At 45.9% G+C, this 19,066-nt stretch overlaps 1 protein-coding gene across 3 annotated transcripts in view; it reads right to left on the reverse strand.

The window, feature by feature from the left end:
* Positions 1 to 19,066, reverse strand: part of SMCHD1 (structural maintenance of chromosomes flexible hinge domain containing 1) — a 2,128,336-nt gene that overhangs the window by 1,869,509 nt on the left and 239,761 nt on the right. For all 3 annotated transcript variants that reach the window (XM_069219969.1, XM_069219967.1, XM_069219968.1), the window contains exon 9: positions 5,075 to 5,168. In XM_069219969.1, the coding sequence (XP_069076070.1) occupies positions 5,075 to 5,168 (94 nt within the window). The remainder of the gene's footprint in view (positions 1 to 5,074; positions 5,169 to 19,066) is intronic.

The following is a 19,066-nucleotide window of genomic DNA, read 5'->3' on the forward strand; positions in this document are numbered from 1 at the left end:
TGTACATGTTTTCTTCTGAGAAATGCTGCTCCTACTGCCAAGCATTTGGTGAACACTCTTGGGGCTGTTGTTACCCCGAATGGTAGTACCTTGAATTGGTAATTATTTCCTGCAATGACAAATCTTAAATATTTGTGGTGCGCTGGCTGTATGGGAATATGGAAATAAGCATCTTTGAGATGCAATGCTGTCATGTAATCCCCCTGCTGTAATAGAGGAATAACATCTTGCAGAGTGACCATGTGGAAATGCTCTGAAAGTATGGATAGATTGAGAGGCCCAAGATCTAAAACTGGTGTTAATAAACCATTATTTTGGGGTATTAGGAAGTATAGTAAATATCCCCCTAATCCTTGTTGGGATGTAGGAACTGACTCTATAGCCCTTTTGAGGAGGGACTGTACCTCCTCCTTAAGCAGAGCAAGATGGTCATGATAGAATTTGTGGAAACAAGGCGGGATATTTTGTGGAGTGGAAATTCGTTCTAGACAATAGCCATGTTAGATAATTGACAGAACTCACTGATCTGCGGTGATGTTGTACCATTTTGGATAAAAATGTACCAGTCTTCCCCCAAGAGGAGCTGTATGCTCTGTGGGGATTTGTGAAAGGTCACTGTTTTGTTGTGGAAGAGGAACCTCTAGAGGTAGATGTTTGACCTCTTCCTCTATTGTTTAAGCCTCTGTATGAGCCTCTAAAGGGACCTGTGAGGTAGATGGGTCTGTGGCTGATGTTTTGAAACCACCTCTAAACTGTGGCCTACAAAAAGTGCCCCTAGTAGGTGTGGTATATAATGCACCCATGGCTTTAGCTTTTTCTGAGTGTTTAAGTTTTTCTATGGTGGTATCCACCTCTGGCCCAAATAAATGCTCTTTATCAAAAGGCATGTTTAATACAGCTTGTTGTATTTCAGGTTTAAAACCTGAACACCTCAACTATTCATGTCTTCTTATCACTATACTAGTGTTGACCCCCAACCCCCTTGCTGCTGAATTGGCTGCATCAGTAGCACATCTAAATTAATTGTTTGAAATGGCCTGTTCATCTGCTACTATTTCATGTCCTTTTTTTTATGTTACTGTGGAAGAAATAGTTGTTCCATTTCATTCCAGTGGGCTCTATCATGCCTGACCAGGAGTGCCTGAGAATTTGCAATTCTCCAGTGATTAGCAGCTTGAGCAGACACTTTTGCCCGTTGCGTAACATTTTTTACTCTCATTGTTTGGTGGAGGAGCATCCCCTGTAGACTGACTGTTGCTATGTTTTCGCACCAAGCTTACCACTATGGAATCAGGTGTTAATTGTGTTCTTATAAAAGTTCGATCAGAGGGTGCAACTTTGTATTCCCCAACCCACCCTAATCGACTCTAGATGTAATGATCCTTGCTTTGACAGGTTCTTTAAATATGTCAGTAGCACATCTAAGCATGCCTGGAAGCATAGGAAGACACTGGGACTCTGTGTATACTTGTTAAAGTATTAAACAAAAAGTCCTCTTCAACTGGCTCTGTGTGTAACTGGATTTTGTGATACGCAGCTGCTCTAGCTATTACTTGAGGGTAATCAGTGGTATCTTCAGGGGTAGATTACCTTGCTGGATATAAGTCAGGGTCATCAGATAAAATGGGATCAGGATCATATAGATCCTATGGGTCTGCATCCTGTTGAACATCACTTAAATCATCCCTATGAGGTGATGCTGATGATGGTGGAGGAGAGAACTGGGTGGAATATGGAGATGACGGTGGTGCTGGTGGAGTAGAAGGAAGTAAAGGAGAATGAGGTGATGAAGGCAGAGGTTGTTCTGAAGCATTGTCCTTCTCCTTGGAGACTTTCTTAGGGGGAGGCCAAACGTCCAAAGTCTCTTGAAATGTGAGTCTACTTTTAATTGAAACAGGAGGAGAGGCTATAATCCTTCCTGTTCCCTTTTGTGTGTGTAGCTTGGGCTGTCCATTACTTCAAGTATCGGTTCTATGGACGATGACTTCTCTGTAACTACAGAATGTTTTGTGATGGCAGTTTTCGGTTCTGAAGGTTTCAACACAGAATGTTTAACCCGAACCGAAAATGTCAGCTCCAAAAGTGATGTTAATTTTTTCGGCTCCGAAGTAGATATGTCCAATTTTTGGCTTGATACAGAAACTGATTGAGATGTCTGTTTGGGCAGTGCAGAATGCACTTTGGCATTATGTATTTTCGGTGCCGAACCAGAAGGTAGGTCATCCAAATGTTTTTTTTGGCTCCTACCATGGCCTGAGGGCAGTGGAGGACCGGTGACCAATGAAGAAGTCTTTTTAATAGACTTTGTTTGGTGCAATGGTGCCAATGTACTCACGTACTGCGCAGGTGGAATGGATTGTCTTTTGACATCAGAGAATCGATCCAAATCAGAGTGTCTAATGGAGAAGGACGTGCAGTGTCCTATTTCTTCCTGCACATGCTCTTCCCGGAAGATGTTGGAAATTAGATCCGTTGCCTTGGATGCCATTTCTAGTCGACGAGATCTTCGGTCCCGGAGAGTCTTCTTTGACTGAAAAGATATACAGGTGTCCGAGGCTTCGTCTCTGTGTTCCGGAGACAGACACAAATTACACAACAAGTGTTGATCCGTGTAGGGAAACTGGGACTGACACCGAGGACAGAACCGAAACTGAGTTAATTTCATCAGCCTATCATTCTTCGACTACATTCTGTCAAAGAAGGACCAAGAAGGGCGTTAAATCGATGCAGACCACAGAAATTGGATCAACTATAAAAGTATAGAAAACGCAACCTAAGACTATACCGCTGTTGAGAGAAAGGTGGAATAAGGTTCAGAAGATACTGAACCGAAATTCACTCGAGCGAGAGGAAACCGGTCCGAACCTGACGGCAAAAAGAAAATAATCTAACAAAGAACTCGATGCCCATGCGCAGTATCACTGAGGGAAGGAGTCCCTTGATCTTGTGACTCAGAAATATTCTTCAAAGAAAACCACCTGTAACACTCCGAGCCCAACACTAGATGGCAAACTTATGTAAAGCATGTGTATCTACAGCTACACATGCCTTCAAACATAGGTTTTTCCCACTATTCTGGAGCGAGCTATTCCCATTCACGCATCGATCATCTGTTCACTCCACATACGATGGTAGGTAGGTTCGCTAGCACCCAATACCAGGTAAGAGGGGTTTCTGAACATTACCCACTTTTGGTCACCCTTACCACACCAAAATACACAACAGGCAAAATGGAGAATGGATTATGGTACTTAATGGTCCCTACAGTGGTGGAGAACTTCGAAAAGGACACAGAACTCTACTTTTGACAGAATACAGACACAGCCCAAGACACAGGTATCCCTTGGTAAGCATATAAAGCCACTACGAAAGGAGGTAAAAGTATTGGGGAAAGTGGAAGGTAAGAGGGAGAGAGAGCAACACACTACAGAGTTGGAGCGAGACCTCATATGATTAGAGGTAGAATACATTCAGCAATCCCCAAAACGCAAGATGAGGACCATATCCACCAAGAAGGAGGAAGACAGCTATCTTGTGGCTGATGAGGGTAAAATGACATTGTAAAAAAAAATATTAAAAAACAGATATATGAAATTGTAGACTAGACCGGGAAACTTCTCGCCTGACTTAATGAGAGGCATAAAGATAAGCAACATGTTTGGGAACTTCTCCAAAGGAACTCACAGAGTATACAAGGATATACGGGACTAGCCAAACGGTTTGCAGATAAGCTGACACAATTCTACCGATCCCGACTGAAAGTGAATCCCATACAACTGATAAGTTTAATAAGAGATTGACAAATACCCTGTCTACCACTACTGAATTAGAGAATGACATTACAGGGAAAGAAACAGGGGTTACCTTTATGTCACTGAAGACTGGGAAAGCACTGGTTCGCAATAGCTTACTGGTGAAATAAATACAAAATAATAATAAAAAAATGGCGAGACACCTTACAAAGTCATTAGGTACAACGTACACCCAGGTATATAAATCAGGGAAGCTGACGGCAAATTTAATAACGGCTAGCACTGTAATGCTCCACAAGAACAGGAAATCCTGCAATAAATGAGAATCAATGCACAATGCAGAGATGAAAGAACTGATTAAAATCCAAGGGAACACACTAAGCCAAATTATAACTGACAAACCCAGACAGGTGTCATGCCCCAGAGGTCCACTAAATTTAACCTCAAAAGCCTATATAATAATCAGGCCAGGGCTGAAAACATACAGGACCCCATAGCAGTGTTGTTATTCAATGCCAAAAAGACATTTGAAAGGCCCTTCCTGTTCGGGATCTTGGAAAAAATGGGAATGGGCCAGAAATATACTGGTCCCAGGGCAAAAGTCAAAATTAATGGTACAATATCAAGAGAATCTCAGATTAACCATGGTACTAGTAAGGGGTGACCTTTATCCCCAACGTTGTTCACCTAGCTATTGAACCGTTGGCAAATTGGATAAAACTAGATGCAGATTAGGGGACAGATCTGGAAAGATGGTTAGGATGAAGAAATAACCTTATACACAGACAATATTCTGCTATATATCTTAGAACCGGACAACTCCCTGTAGAGGTTAGATCAGTTATTTGTTATATACCAAGATTACACAAGTCTGGACATTAAATGGGGGAAATACCCTAACTATACACTAGGAGGACAGATACTATTCTATCTGGGATCCAATCTCATATTGGTTATCTTAACTGCTTGATTCAACTGTACAAAAAAACAATAAAATAGTTTAAAAAACATTGTAGATTTATCTCAACTAACTTTAAACATGCGAAGTGAAGGTACTCCTGATGTACAGGTACTCCTAATGTACTTATGCAATGTAATGACTCCTGATGTAAAAGCTCACAGTGTAAAGACTGACATTCAGTTCTTAACCTCACCAATCTGTTAGGGACCTCTGGGTACTTCCATCTATTGTATAAACCTACTGTGAATAGGGATTCATGTATTCAAGTTTCCTCAAGCCTATAAATATGTGGCCATTCCACAAATAGCATCACCTTTTTAATTAAGCTTTTAAATTAATTTATAGTAGGGTTCATATTTACCTCAATATCTATGTTATTTGGTGGCCCTTCTTCTTTCTTCACAGTTTTATGCTCATTTCCCTTTGGTCCATGGATGTAGTAGTGGTATATGTGCCTGAAAGGATAACATTTTTATGACACAAAGGCAAAAAGGCACACATGAAAAAAAAAGCACTGAGTTAACATCACACTTTGTAAAGACAGGTCTCTCAATATGATTTCTTCTCGTCATTTATTCTCAATCACATAGCATCAACAAATATTCAAATTAGACAGATATACAATTTAAGTCTATATAACATTTTCAGAACATCTGTCAAAGCTGTGCAGGGACAACAAGTATGGAGATAGCCTCTTCAACTGTACGTGGGTCTAGCACCTAGTCCTGTTGCTCATCCTACATCCTGAAATCAAATGAGACAGAAACAGCACTGCAACAGCACCAGGGCATTCCCACCAATCCCCCTTTCCCACCAACAGAAGCTGCCCCTGCTCAACCCAACTGCCAACACACCTCCTCTGCACCCAAAGCTTAACATGCTCTATGAGGCTAACACCCTCATTTTCCATCAGGAACATGGCATGATCAGGTTATGTTTCATTATTTATCACAAAGGACATCAGTTGAAACAAATAGTAGAACTTCAGCTCCCATTAGTACATTGCAGACATAGGAAACTGGCACGTTCTGTCAGTACCCTGCCCCCGCACACTTTTTGCATGGTTTATATATGCAACTTGGACTGGAGTGTACTGGGATCCTGCTAACCAGGTTCCCAGTGCCAGTGTTCTTTCCCTAAACATTGCAAAGGTAATTGGCAACACCTTTACCTGCCACTATAAGTCCCTAGTAAACGGTACATAGGTACTAAGGGTAGGACCCTGAGGGCAGCAGCACTGATTGTGCCACCCTCTAGGGCCATGCACCTAGCACCGCCATTGCAGGCTGAGTGACCTGGTGCAATCCTAAAATGCAAACTCGAAATGGCACACTTCCTATATGCCATGTTCACTATACATCGCGTACCATATAGGTAAGTCACCCCTCTGACAGGCCAATCAGCCCTAATGAGGGTGCACTATATTGTATATGAGGGCATAGCTGCATAAGCAATATCCACCCCCTGTGCCCTTGCCAAACCTAGGACATAGTGAGTAAAAAGAGCAGCCGTTTTAAATACATGTACTGGGCACTGGTCAGTACAAGTTTCACAGCTACATGATGGCCACTCTGAAACATGGGTTGTTTGTTCTCAAACAACTTTAAATGATAAATCCAAACTGGTATCAGTAGTTATCTACCCTGGCAGGGTTGCTGACTAGTTCTATCCAGTCTGCCACCTCCAGACACCCAATCTACAAATATTGGGGGAGAGATCTGTCTCTCTGGTTGTAGAACAATGCTCCTCCTAGGTGGAGGTGCTAACACCCCCTCCCCCCTAGTAATGTGCACTGCCCTGGCAGCGGGCTTCAAAGGGCTTACCACTGTTGAAACTTGACCCCCAGGCCTGCTGCTAGCAGCAGATGGTCAACCCCCTTGCAGACCAGCACTTTTTGTGGGAGTGTTACTGAAAACTTGGAAAGAGAAGGCACATTTTTGCTAAAGCAAGAGTTGGGAGGAAAACTTGCATAATCATATGTGCTCAGAGATCAATACAGGCCCCGAGTGCTCATGGCATCCAAGTAAAAGGCCAGTGCAGGAGACAGAGAAGAGAGACAAAGGCATAGTTATCCACAAAGCAGCTACACGTAGAAAGGCCTAGAAGCTTGCAATAATATAGTTACAGGAAAGGCACGCATTTCAAATCCACGTTAATGAGGAAAGGGAGTTTCTGGACAGGAATGTAAAAGCTTTGATGCTAGAAGGTCAGCAGCTGTGTGAGGGAGGTCAGACAGTCGGGGAGAGCTCCAAGCCTGGAGTTAGGAAAGGAGGAGCTACAGACAGCCTTTAGAACGTGAGATAAAAGGTATTGCTGTTTATTAGTAAATGCGCACGTGATAGATATGTAACCTTCGCTTTTCTGCAAATGTGTAATTAGACACTTTCTCATGAGAAATGCTGCTTTATGCTGACGAAAGCAGTGACACAATGTACCACGTTAGCGCTTAAATCAAAATGCATGACAAGTGATAAGATGCATTCAAGGTAGCAAAAGTATATAAAAAGGGCTGCTTGAGTTGATGATTTTGAGGGCAGTTTCAGACTTAGAGCTGTGCTGTCCTCCCGGCCGTTATTCATAAATGCTCATATTACTTGCCAAACTGAATCCTGTCTTTCTTTATTCGTGACCTGCCAACAACAGGAGCAAAGGTGGGAAACTATACAAAGGGTAGGAGGAGTGGCCCCACTAGTCATGCACCACTCCTGAGGTGTTGACTCCATTTCATTATCCTCTGTCTTAGATGGAAGGAATATAGGCACTAAGGGATAGGGAAGTGACCCTTCCCACAGGAAGCAGCCACTGTAGTGGTTGTAGATACCCAAAGGTAGGTGTCCCCATTGGACACTACCAGGTTCCCCCTAAAACGCCCACTAAATTCAAAATTTAGTGGGCACCCCTAGACCAGATAATCATATTCAAAGGAAACAAAGAAGACCACACCAATAAGATCGAAGGCACAAGAACTGTGGACCTGTTGCACAAACAAAAGGCGCCAAAAACTGCCTGCTGCACCTAGGACCAGACAATCGCTGCTGAGGAGCTGCTGGGCAACTGGACTAACCTAAAGAACCCCTGAGGATCTCCAGGCTTCGCCAATCACCCAAGAACTCCTTCCAGAGTGAAGGTACCACTCTGCAACAAAGAAACCAGCAACCCACTGAGGGTCACTTCACTGACCAGGCGCTAACTCTGGAACTGGAAGTTGCAGGTGGACCAGACGACACATCAACTACCGCGAGGACCAACCCTGCAAGTGTGCCAAGTTTGATGGCATGGCACCCTCCAGTGTTCGAACCGTGCCAATACACTGGGTATTGGTCAGCTGATGTCGGACACCAGGAAAACCAGCCTGCCCGGGGCTGAAAAAGTACCAGAACGAAGGCCAAGTCGAGGGACTTCAGTAACACCCCAGACCTCCCGCTACAGTGCTCCAGTTGTCCTGCAAACGACCCCACACTGAACTTGCCTCCAGCTTCAAAGGGCTTCTTTGCACACAGCTTCTGGCTCATCGATTCGCTCTGCACCCAGTTGCCCACTGTCCTGCAATAAAGAACTTGCTGTGCTCTAAAGGACCCTCAACCCTTGCGACCGCGACACTGCAAGGGTACCACAAGGAACCACCTCTAAACTTACTTACACAGACCTTTTCTGAGTTGTTGCCCACAGTGGCCCTGCACCAGCTCCAGAGATCTTTCACCGCTGCTCCCGCCAGACCCGGGGGCCGTCCAAAACTCTACAGCTGTCTCAGTGTGCCCACCGAAGACCTCAACCAACCTGCAAAAGAAGAACTTGATAAAATAACTGTATGATTTTATATATATTTTTAAAGGAGACTTTCCATTGATTCTTATGGTGCGTAATTACGCACAAGATTATTTTTTATTAAACTTCAAAAATTCATTTCTCAAAAAGTACTCAACCAATTTTGATAATCTTGGTCTTAAAAATTACAATAAAATCAGAAGTATTTTATAAATTGTTCTGGAGTTATTCCTTTGAGTGTGTGAGTGGCAAGACTGATTCCTCGAGTACAACAAATGCTTTGCACTTCTCAAAGATTGGCCTAACTGCTCGACCAAGCTACCTGAAAAATTAGAGCAATAATTGATTTAGTTTTTACCCCTGTAGAACAACGTGTGGCTGCCTGGACCCGCTGCGCAGTGTGCCAAGCTTTGCACACTGCATAGAGGGCCAGCCTCCTACAGTAGAAAACAAAAAAGCTTTTGCATAATACCCATCATTTAATTATTAAGCAATTCTATAGAGCGCTCTATCCAAAATGAGTGTTAAGCCCTTCGCAGCCAAGTATGTAACTGTTCAGTTCTTTGCTGCACCGCTGAGGCGCCAAGGACGTAACCGTTACGCAACCCCCAGGACAGGGTGAGTGGGAGGCAGGGGAGCAGAAACCTTTAGACACCAGGGATCATTTATTTTTAAAAATCACATTTTCTGTTATATTTTGGCTAATTTATTGGTCTCCTCCAGGGAAACCCACAAACTCTGGGTACCTCTAGAATCCCTAGGATGTTGGAAAAAAAGGACGCAAATTTGGCGTGGGTAGCTTATGTGGACAAAAAGTTATGAGGGCCTAAGCACGAACTGCTCCAAATAGCCAAGAAAAAAGGCCTGCCACCTGAGGGGGTAAAAGGCTTGGCAGCGAAGGGGTTAATGCACTTGCTTAGTAGCAGTCACAGAGGAACTAACTGCCTTTACACACACATTTAAAAAAAACCAAATAACAGCAGAAAGGGATTTCCTCAAAGGGAAAAGGCATGAATTGGGGTATACTTGACTGTGAATTAAAAGAAATGCTTTGGGTGAGAGTAGGAGATGGAGGGGGAGGAAAAATAAATTCAAGTTTCAACCACAAGCCAATATACCTTTTCCACTTAGTTTTTGAGGTTCGTTTGGTCTGTTTCTTAGTTACGAGAAAGAGTTTTTACTGTCCATTACCGCATTGAACAATATTAATTATGCTTTATATAATACACTGATAGTTACTCCTGTAGTTTGCAAAGGTTATGAATTTCTTTGTAGTAAGCAAGCTTCTGTTTGTAGTACACCCCATTTTTTGCCTGGTGTCAGTTCATTTTGGATTGTAGTGCACTGGAATCCTGCTAACCAGGACCCCAGTGCCAGTGCGCTCACCACTAAATTTGGTAAAACGGTACTTTTACACACACAACTGGCATACTGATGCACTTATGTAAATCCCTATTATATGGTACTTAGGTACCCACAGCACTGGTACACCAGGGGTCTCCAATGGGCTGCATCATACATTATGCCACCCATAGAAGCCCATGCAAACTGTGTCTGCAGGCCTTCCATTGTAGCCTGTGTGAAATAGTGCGTGCACCTTTCACTTTAGATACAAGGCTTGCCTTATATCACAGTCACTGCACTTGGACACTGAGTCACCACTCTGGTAGACCCTTCAGCCAAAGGGCAGGGTGCATGTCCCTAAGTGTAAGGGTACACCTGCACGAGAAGGGTGTCACAACGAACCTCAAAATTCATTCTCTGGGCTTTGCAAGTGCTGGGAAGCCATCTTAAGGTATGTAGTGGACAATGGTCAGCACGAGTGATCAACTGCATAAAGGCTTTTCTAAACCTAGACATGTTGGGTATCAAACATGTTGGAATCATGCAACACCACCAATTCCAGTGCTAGTTTCATGATCTCATGTACTCTGGGAATTGCTAAGAAGTTTTCCCAGTTCTGCCTGTGCAGCCTTACGGGGTATGGCTGCCAGCCCACGCTGCTGCTGATCCCAGACACTGTCCTGCCCTCCTGCTGGGGAGCCCAACTCAAGCAGGGGAAGGCAGAACAAAGGATTTGCTGCAAGACAGAGGTGTGACCACCTCTCCTTTTGAAATAGGTGTCTCTGGGCTGGGGTGGCGTGGCCTCTGAGCGGCACCAGACTACTTTGAAGGGCACATTTGGTGTCCACCTTGCATAATCTGGTTTGCACCAGTTCAGGAACCCCCGATTCTCGCTCAGGCACTAAAGACAGGAAAGTGACTACCCCTCTGTCCAGCCCCTCCCCTACGAGGGTGCAGAGAGCTCTGCTAAGTGGCTGGTTGATTCTGCCATCTTGGAAACAAGGTAGACAGAGGTCCCTGGGAGCATCTGACTGAGTAGGCCAAGTAGATGACATCCCTGACCAACTATGGTAGGTGGGTCACCCCAGAGAGTGCCCAACACCTTTTTAGGGATATTTAAGGGCGCCTCCCCCCCAAGGTGGGTCCTCAAATTACTCAAGCAAGACTCTACAAGGAACTCACTGCAAGACATCTTCTGCTCCTGGTCGCCAGAACTGCTGCTGGTCTGTTCTTGGACTGAAACAAGATTGGATCCAGTTGGGAGGGTTCCAACTGCAACATTGTTTTTACTAGTGGATCACTTGTGGGGGGCTCCATGAACTCCAGCTGGCTTTTCCTCCTTCTGAAGATCTGCCCTGACCATCTTCCAAGGGTCGAGTCACTAGGACCGTGCAACTACAAATGCATTTGCCAAGGCTTGTTGGTCAATGACCATCCTGCATTCCGGCGACTTATGTGGGACAGCACGTGGGTGTCTCCAAAGCTCTCCTGCATCCCTCTGGACTCCACAGCTGGACTTCTCCTTCAGCGTCCTGCAGGAACTTGTGGGCATTGCGTACCTGCACCGCCTGGACTACTCAGAATGGTCTGGACACTGTCCCTTTCTTCGTCAGGTTCCTCTCATCCTGAATTCACCTTTGGGTTCCACCGACCTGGTCCACTGGTCGCAACAGCAGTTGAACAACCAAGGCTTCCATTGACTCCAACAAGGGTTTCAAATGCCACTTCACCCCTATGCACCTTTGCTCCCTGGTGTAGATACTCCGGTCTTCTGCGTATCCACGGGTGGGGACACTCTCCAACCTTCTTTGTGCCAACTCGGGGTCCACTGGAAATGGTCCTAAATCCATAAAACTCAAACTGCAATGGTACTGTGTTAGCCTTTGGGACACCCGGCTTGTTAACAACTGTACACCCAGGTGCTTGTGGGATTTCTCATACTTACCTCTGGTAATTTCTTACTTCCCCAGCCCCTGGAATTCTAACACACTTACCTTGGTTGGACAGCTCCACTCTTCTACCTCTTTCTCAGTATATGGTTTGGTTCCGCCCCCATAGGGCCTCATGTATTTCTATGCTATTCCTGTTTGTTTCTAAGTATATTTCTTGACTGTAGATACCGCCAAGTGGAGATATACCAACCTCAGAATACTCTTTAGTGTTATAATAAAGAATACTTTATTTTTGTAACAGTTGGTGTGGTTCTTTCTTGCGTAAGTTACTGACTGACAACGGTGGTATTGTAAGTGCTTTACATTCCTCCTTGATAAGCCTGGCCTACTCTCCATAGCTACCCCTAGAGAGCTCTGGTTATCTAGACACCAAAACACTATCACTAAGGGTTGCCTGGACTCAGTATGGGGAGCCACAACATAGGTGTACACCATCAACTGAACCAGCCTCATACACATTGATCTCCCTGCTGAAGCCATATTGGGAAAGTAGGAAGCTGGCTTTGTATATACTATACCAAATGAGGTATAGTGTGCACAGAGTCCAGGGGTTCCCTAGAGGCTAAAGTAGTTAATACTAATGCTCTCTTTTGTGGTAGGGTGGTCGAGCAGCTAGGATTATCAGAGGAAAGTGCAAAGCATTTGGGGTACACACAGTCAAGAAATGAAGCACACACTCAACAACTAACTCCAGGCCAATGGTGTTAATATAGAAACAATGTATTTTGTTACTTTATTGCTAGAACCAGAAAAACGTTGCTGCAGGTAAGAACATTTGTCAATAGGTATCAAGGATATGTATCAAATGTACTTTGGTTTTTGTAAATAAAGCAGTTTTTAAGTAGCAATTTGTTCCAAAAGTTGACAGTGCAATTTTCCATTGGAGTCCATACAGTACTGGGAGGGGGGGAATGGGAGTGTTAGCACAGAAAACAGGCAAGTACACACCACCAGCAACATGGGGTTGGCTGGGTGCAAAGGTCAAAGTTTGCATCAGGTTTGTAATGGAATCCTATGAGGACTGAGGGTGCTCGTTAGAAAGCAGATTGTAGGTAAATACCAGAGGTTCCAGGACACAAGCTTGAGGGAGAGGGGTGGGGGGGTGCTTGAGGTTAGGTCATCACAGTGGGGGGCCACAGGACCATCACACCAAACACACAGCTTCAGCGGCACAGGGGCTGCCGGGTGCAGGATGCAAGCACAGAGCTGGCCACCCAATGATTTTCAATCGGGGGACCCTGGGGATCACAAACGATGCTGCAGGCTGCGTCAATTCCAGGAAGCCAAAGGCTGGACAGGCAGGAGAGTCGCCCACTGGAAGTTGCTGGACCGTCGGTCGGATTCCCCAAGGCCAGGGGGGATGCAAGTGTAGGGGTCTACATGGGTGTCTGGTATCTCAGATCCGATCACGGTCAGCGAGAGCCTCTGGATACAGGCTGCAGGCATCACTGTGTTGGCCAGGAGGGGTCAACTCATGGTGGAATTGAGGTCCAAATGGCCTAGGGACCTTCTCTGGACCAGTGGGCCACCTGGACTCGGGCCTTAGGCATAGGGTGCAGAGTGGACAGGGCTCACGGATCCTGGGTGGTTCTTGAATCGTTTTGGTGATTTCTTCTGGATAGGGCCGCTGTCCTCACGAGTTCTTGGTCCTATGCTGGGGGTTTTTAGAGGTCGCTAGTCCTACAGGAGGCGCCGCATTCTTGGAGCAAGGGTCTTTAAGGCGGCAGGCAGGCCTATAGGGCTGCAGACAGGCCTATAGGGCTGGGGCTAAGTCAATTGTCATCTGGAGTCTTCACTGCTAGGGTCAGCTAAGCAGTGTTTCTTTCTTCTGAGGTTGCCAGGAATCTGGTGAATAAGGTTGAGGGGTGCCTCCAAATACTAGATTTAGGGCCGTTACAGGGGTCAGAGGGCAATAAGCCAATGGAAACTCTTTCTGAGGGTGGCTACACCCTTCTTGTGTCCACAGAATTCTTGGTACCAATGGTAACTTTTACAAGGGACTTAGCTGTGTGCCAGGGATGTGCCAATTGAAGAAACAATGGTACAGTTTAATGAAAGAACACTGTTTCTTGTACCTGGTTAGCAGGATCCCAGCACACACTCACACGTTAGCATCAATACCAAGCAAAAGGTGGAGGGGGGTGGTAACCATGCCAAAAGGGGCACTTTCCTACAGGGAACCTACCCTACTATCCTCATATCGGCTGATAGAGATACTAGGAACAGACTACAAGATCCTAGGTAAGGTACTGGCCAGGCGCCACCTGCAGATCCTCCCCACTCTCACCCACCCAGATCAATATGTTTTTTTCACATGGGTGAAGTACAACTAACAATATCCGACGCCTCTTCCATATCATGGACCAGGCCTCCCTGCGATTCCCATTGGCAGTCAGACTGATATTAGACCTTGAGAAGGTCTTTGATTTTCTGTCATGGCACTACCTCTTTGAGGTTCTCAGTGCAGTGAGTATATGACGGCAACTCCTCGCACAAACCAAACTACTATACACATGCACTACGTCTAGGGCCCACATTGGTCGTCTCATCTCTCCCCCATTCCCTATTGAATGCGGAGTCTGCCAGGGGTGTCCACTCTCCCCTATACTATTCACCATTGCCATGGAACTGCTGCCCCCAGACTTCCCCAGGACGGCCCACAACAGGGCATCCCCCTAGATAACATCATACAGGCAGTGTCACTATAAGTAGATAACCTGCAGCTGTATGTGTGGGACACAGTCCTAGACCTGTCGCTTTTAGCAACAGTTTTTCAAGATTTTGGTGCAGCTTCTGGACTGGGTGTTAATTGGCAGATATGAAAATTAGTTACTTACCTGTAACTGTGGTTCTCCAGTATTGGTATCTTTCATAGATTCACATGTTTGAATCATCCCCGTTGTCGAGGTGGAAGCCTCACGGTAACCTCAAATACACATAGCAGTATACTTTACACCAGTGGCGTAGCGTGGGTTGTCAGCACCCGGGGCAAGGCAAGTAATTTGCGCCCCCTAACCCGTGGATTTTAGCACTCTAGTCTCTTTCAAGATGTTGTGCCCGGCCCCCCCTGCACCCCCCACGCTACGCCACTGCTTTACACACTAGGCCCCAAGGGCCCCCTTAGGTTCTTTTATAGTCTATCCATGTTGTTTTGAAAAAAAGACCCAAAGTTGAACCTCACCCAATCAGGCGTCCACACCCTCTAGAACACTCCCAACAGAGGCTCTTTCCCTCAGATTTTCTAGTACAAGTGTGAAGTTAAGAGTTCATGTAGAAGGGGAGCCTCTGCGGGGAGGAGGGTGGGTCCCATGTGAATCTATGAAAGATACCAATACTGGAGAACCACAGTTACAGGTAAGTAACTAATTTTCTTCTCCAATATTGGATCTTTCATAGATTCACATGCTTGAATTAGAGTAGCGAGCAGTAACATTGATTAAGTAGGCATGTAGCTGTACCCTTATAATCCGAACAAGCATCAGAACAACAATAGGAATAAGAGTGACAGTACCTCCAGTTAGTGTTCAATGGCCACGTAACAATGTTCTTCTGAAAATAACAATCAGGCATAATAAGCATAGATCCCTGCATTGCAACAAATATATAGCATGCTACGATAATCAAGCACTATCATAAGCATTAAAAATAGAAAAAGTTTAACCTTGATAAGAATAAGAAACCGTTGCTCACCTACCCTGTTTGCGGAGGTGGGATGATCCAAGAGGCTCACCTTAACGAAATAAATGCCTCAACATTGCTTGCCCCACCACTGTGTCCATGTTATTCGTCTCCTCGAGACAGTAGTGTTTAGTGAACGTATGCTGGCTGGACCATGTGGCCGCTCTACAAATCTGCTGCAGGAGCACCCCTGCAAAGAGGGCAGCTCTTGCCCAATGTGGCTACCGCCCTTGTCGTATGGGCTCTTACCCTGCTGTGGAGCGGCTTACCAGCCTGAATATTACAGAATTGGATTGCCAGGCCAATCCACCTGGCTACAGTCTGTTTGGATAATGGAAGGCCCTTCCTTGCGTCTCCGAAGGCCACAAACAACTGGTCTGATTTGCGTATGCTCTGAGTCTTTTGTAGGCAAAACTTCAGACACCTTTTAATGCCCTTTCCGCCACTGTCTGCAGATTAGGAAAAAAGGTTTTCAAGATAACCGGTTCATTCAAATGGAAAGTTGAGGGCACTTTCGGTATGTACTTAAGATTCGTCCTCAGAATTACGCTACTAGTGGTGAACTGAAGAAAAAGCTCCCTGACTGTGAATGCCTGTATGTCACTCACTCTCTTAGCGGAAGTAAGAGCGAGCAACAACGCCGTTTTCCATGAAATTAACTTTAGCTCCGCTCTATGGATTGGCTCAAAAGGGGGACCTTGTGCCACCCTGCTTATTCAGATAAAACATGCTTGTGGTATTGTCCGTCCTGATTAAGACATTCGAGCCCTGAAGCCTTGGCAAGAAAGCCTTTAGAGTGAAATCTATTGCTTTGAGCTCCAGCTGATTTATGTGGAGCTGACTGTCCTTTGGAGTCCCGGATCCGCTGATACGAAGATCTTGAAGGTGGGCACCCCAACCTTCGAGGGAGGCATCTGTTGTCACGATATAGCGAGGTACCTGATGAAGAAACGTGAGACCGCTGGACAAATTTGGCGGTGTCACCCACCAAGCCATAGCTGTTCGCATTTCCGATCTGACAAGAATTTTGTCCTCGAAAGAGCCTTGTACCTGGCACCACTGGACATCCCATTGCTCTTGCAGGGGCCACATATACAGTCTGCAGTCTGGAACCAGCGGAATACCTGACAAGATCATTCCCAGCAATGACTTGAAAATGCGAACTGAAACACTTTTTTGCCGAGAGGTTGTGGGCCAACATGTTCAGCTTTAGTTTCCTTTCCTGAGACGGGTACGCCTTGCTTTTGACAGAGTCTAATACCGCTCCTAAGAAGTTCAATGTTTGTGTGGGGCAAAGATGTGACTTCTGGTAATTGACGGTAAGCCACAGGTCGTCAAACAACTGGAGGCAGAAAGAGATGTGACGCACCACCTGGCCTTTTGAGGCTGCTTTGATGAGCCAGTCGTCGATATAGGGAATTACCTGCATGCCCGATTGGCGGAGATGAGCTGCCACTGGAGCCAGCATCTTTGTAAAAATTCTATGGGCTGATTTCAAACAAAAAGGAAGGACCCAAAATTGTAGATGCATACCAGCCATCTTGAACCTGAGGAATTTCCGATGGCTGCGGTGTATTGGAATATGAAACTAAGCATCCTGGAGGTCTAATGATGCCATATGATCTCCTGTACACAGGAGGCGCAAGATGTCCTGCAGTGTTACCATTCTGAACAATTGTTTCTTCAGAAACCTGTTTAGTGACCTTAAGTCCAGAATGGGGCACCAGTCTCCTGAAGGTTTCTTGACCAGAAAGAAGTGGGAATAGAACCCCTTGTTCCTGTGAGGAACAGGGACCAGCTCTATTGCGCCCTTGCGTAGCATCACCTCTACTTCCTTGAGGAGTTGGGTTAATCGTGGAGGTGGAGGTCCTGACGGAGGGACGTCCGGTGGCTTTTGTATGAACTCCAGAGTATGTCCTCTGGTCACCACATCCAACACCCATCTGTCTGATGTTATGGCCTTCCAACGAAGGAAGTGAGAAGTGATGCGACCCCCGATCCTGGAGCACCTGGTAGGGTAGGAAGCTGGTATGGCTAGCTGGTCGTTGTTTTCTGCGGGTATCTCTTCCTCGTGGCACCGGCCTTCCCTTCGCTGGGTGTATATATGCAGCGGTAGGTGGCAATCGATAATGCTGCTGATGTTGGCTGTATTGGTGTCTGGGTCCTGTTGCAGAGGACTGATACTGGGGTCTGTACTGTTGAAAGCCCCCTCAAAAGGAATAACTTCCTCTACCTCTTGCCCCACGAAAGGGCTGCTTCCGGTACTGCAAGGTACCAAGCAATCTCGCTGTGTCAGTATCCGTTTTGATGGACTGTACCATGTCGTCCACCTGCTTCCCAAATAGACTTTCACCATCATACGCCATATCCAGAATGCGGCTCTGGACCTCCGGACAGAAGGATGTAGACTTGAGCCACCCCTGCCTACGCAAGACCGCTGCTCCTGTGAGCTGTCGGAATCCTGTTAAGGAAATGTCTATTGCGCAGTGAATGATTTCCGCTGCGATCCTCTCACCCTCCTGCAGCACCTTCTTTGCTTCCACCTTGACATCCTCAGGCAAGAGATCTACGTAAGCAGACATGTCCGCCCACATCTGGCGATCGTACCTCCCTAGTATGGCCAAGGAGTTGGACGCCTTTACCGTGATCGCCGCCACCGAGGAAAACTTCTTACCAATAGTGTCCAATCTCCTCCCGTCCTTGTCTGGAGGGGCTGCGATAGGTGGCGAAGGGTTTTTTGAGCGACGCTGCGCTGCCTGGGATATTACGGAATCTGGCTTTGGTTTTGATATTAAGCAGGCTGGAGTGTTGTCAGGGGCCTTGTACTTCTTTTCCAGTTTTGGCATTTGAGAAGGCACTGTAGCCAGATTTTCCATTACCTTCAAGCCCTCCTGCCATAGGAAATCCACTATCTGGATCGCTCTTACTGATATCCTTGACAGTTCTTTGAAGTCATACAAGAAACAATCTGTTTCCTGAGAAATAATAGGCAAGTCGAATATCTTGGCCGCCCTTTCCATTAAATTGTGAAAACCACTGATGTCTTCAGGGGGTAAATCAACCGGTGCTGGCGGTGATGGTGTGGGAATGAGGTAGTCATCCCACTCACTAGGAGCCGCCTCCAATATCTCTCCTTCTTCCCTCTCGTCATCCGTCAAGATATGGTCATCTTGTGGCTGGGGAACCAATGGGACGCTTCTGTGCGGTGTTCCCAGAAAACTGGTAACAGGGGTTTCCATAGGTGTCCGCTGACTGTCAGGTCTAGATGGAGTTACAGGTGTTGACGGTGGAAAACACCGATAGTAGTCTTTTAGCATACCCTGGAGATCTATCACAAGTGACCTAGGCATGGGGAAAGAAGATTCTTGTTCCCTTGTTGGGTATGAAGAGTCCCGTTGATATACGGTTAAGGAATAATAGAGCTGCTGCTGCCCTTCCTCCTCCTCATCTAAGTCCTGGCATTCTACATGCAGCTGAGATGGACTACTGGCTGCACCAAACATTCCGTCATCCTGGGAATAATCGTCCTCGTCATCACCCAGGAGATGCTGCGGGGGATATGGCAAGACTTTGCTTGGAGACGTGTGTCTTGGAAGAATTGGTGATGTTCTTTC

Source organism: Pleurodeles waltl, chromosome 2_2 (assembly GCF_031143425.1).
Source record: "Pleurodeles waltl isolate 20211129_DDA chromosome 2_2, aPleWal1.hap1.20221129, whole genome shotgun sequence".
NCBI classification, from domain to species: domain Eukaryota; kingdom Metazoa; phylum Chordata; class Amphibia; order Caudata; family Salamandridae; genus Pleurodeles; species Pleurodeles waltl.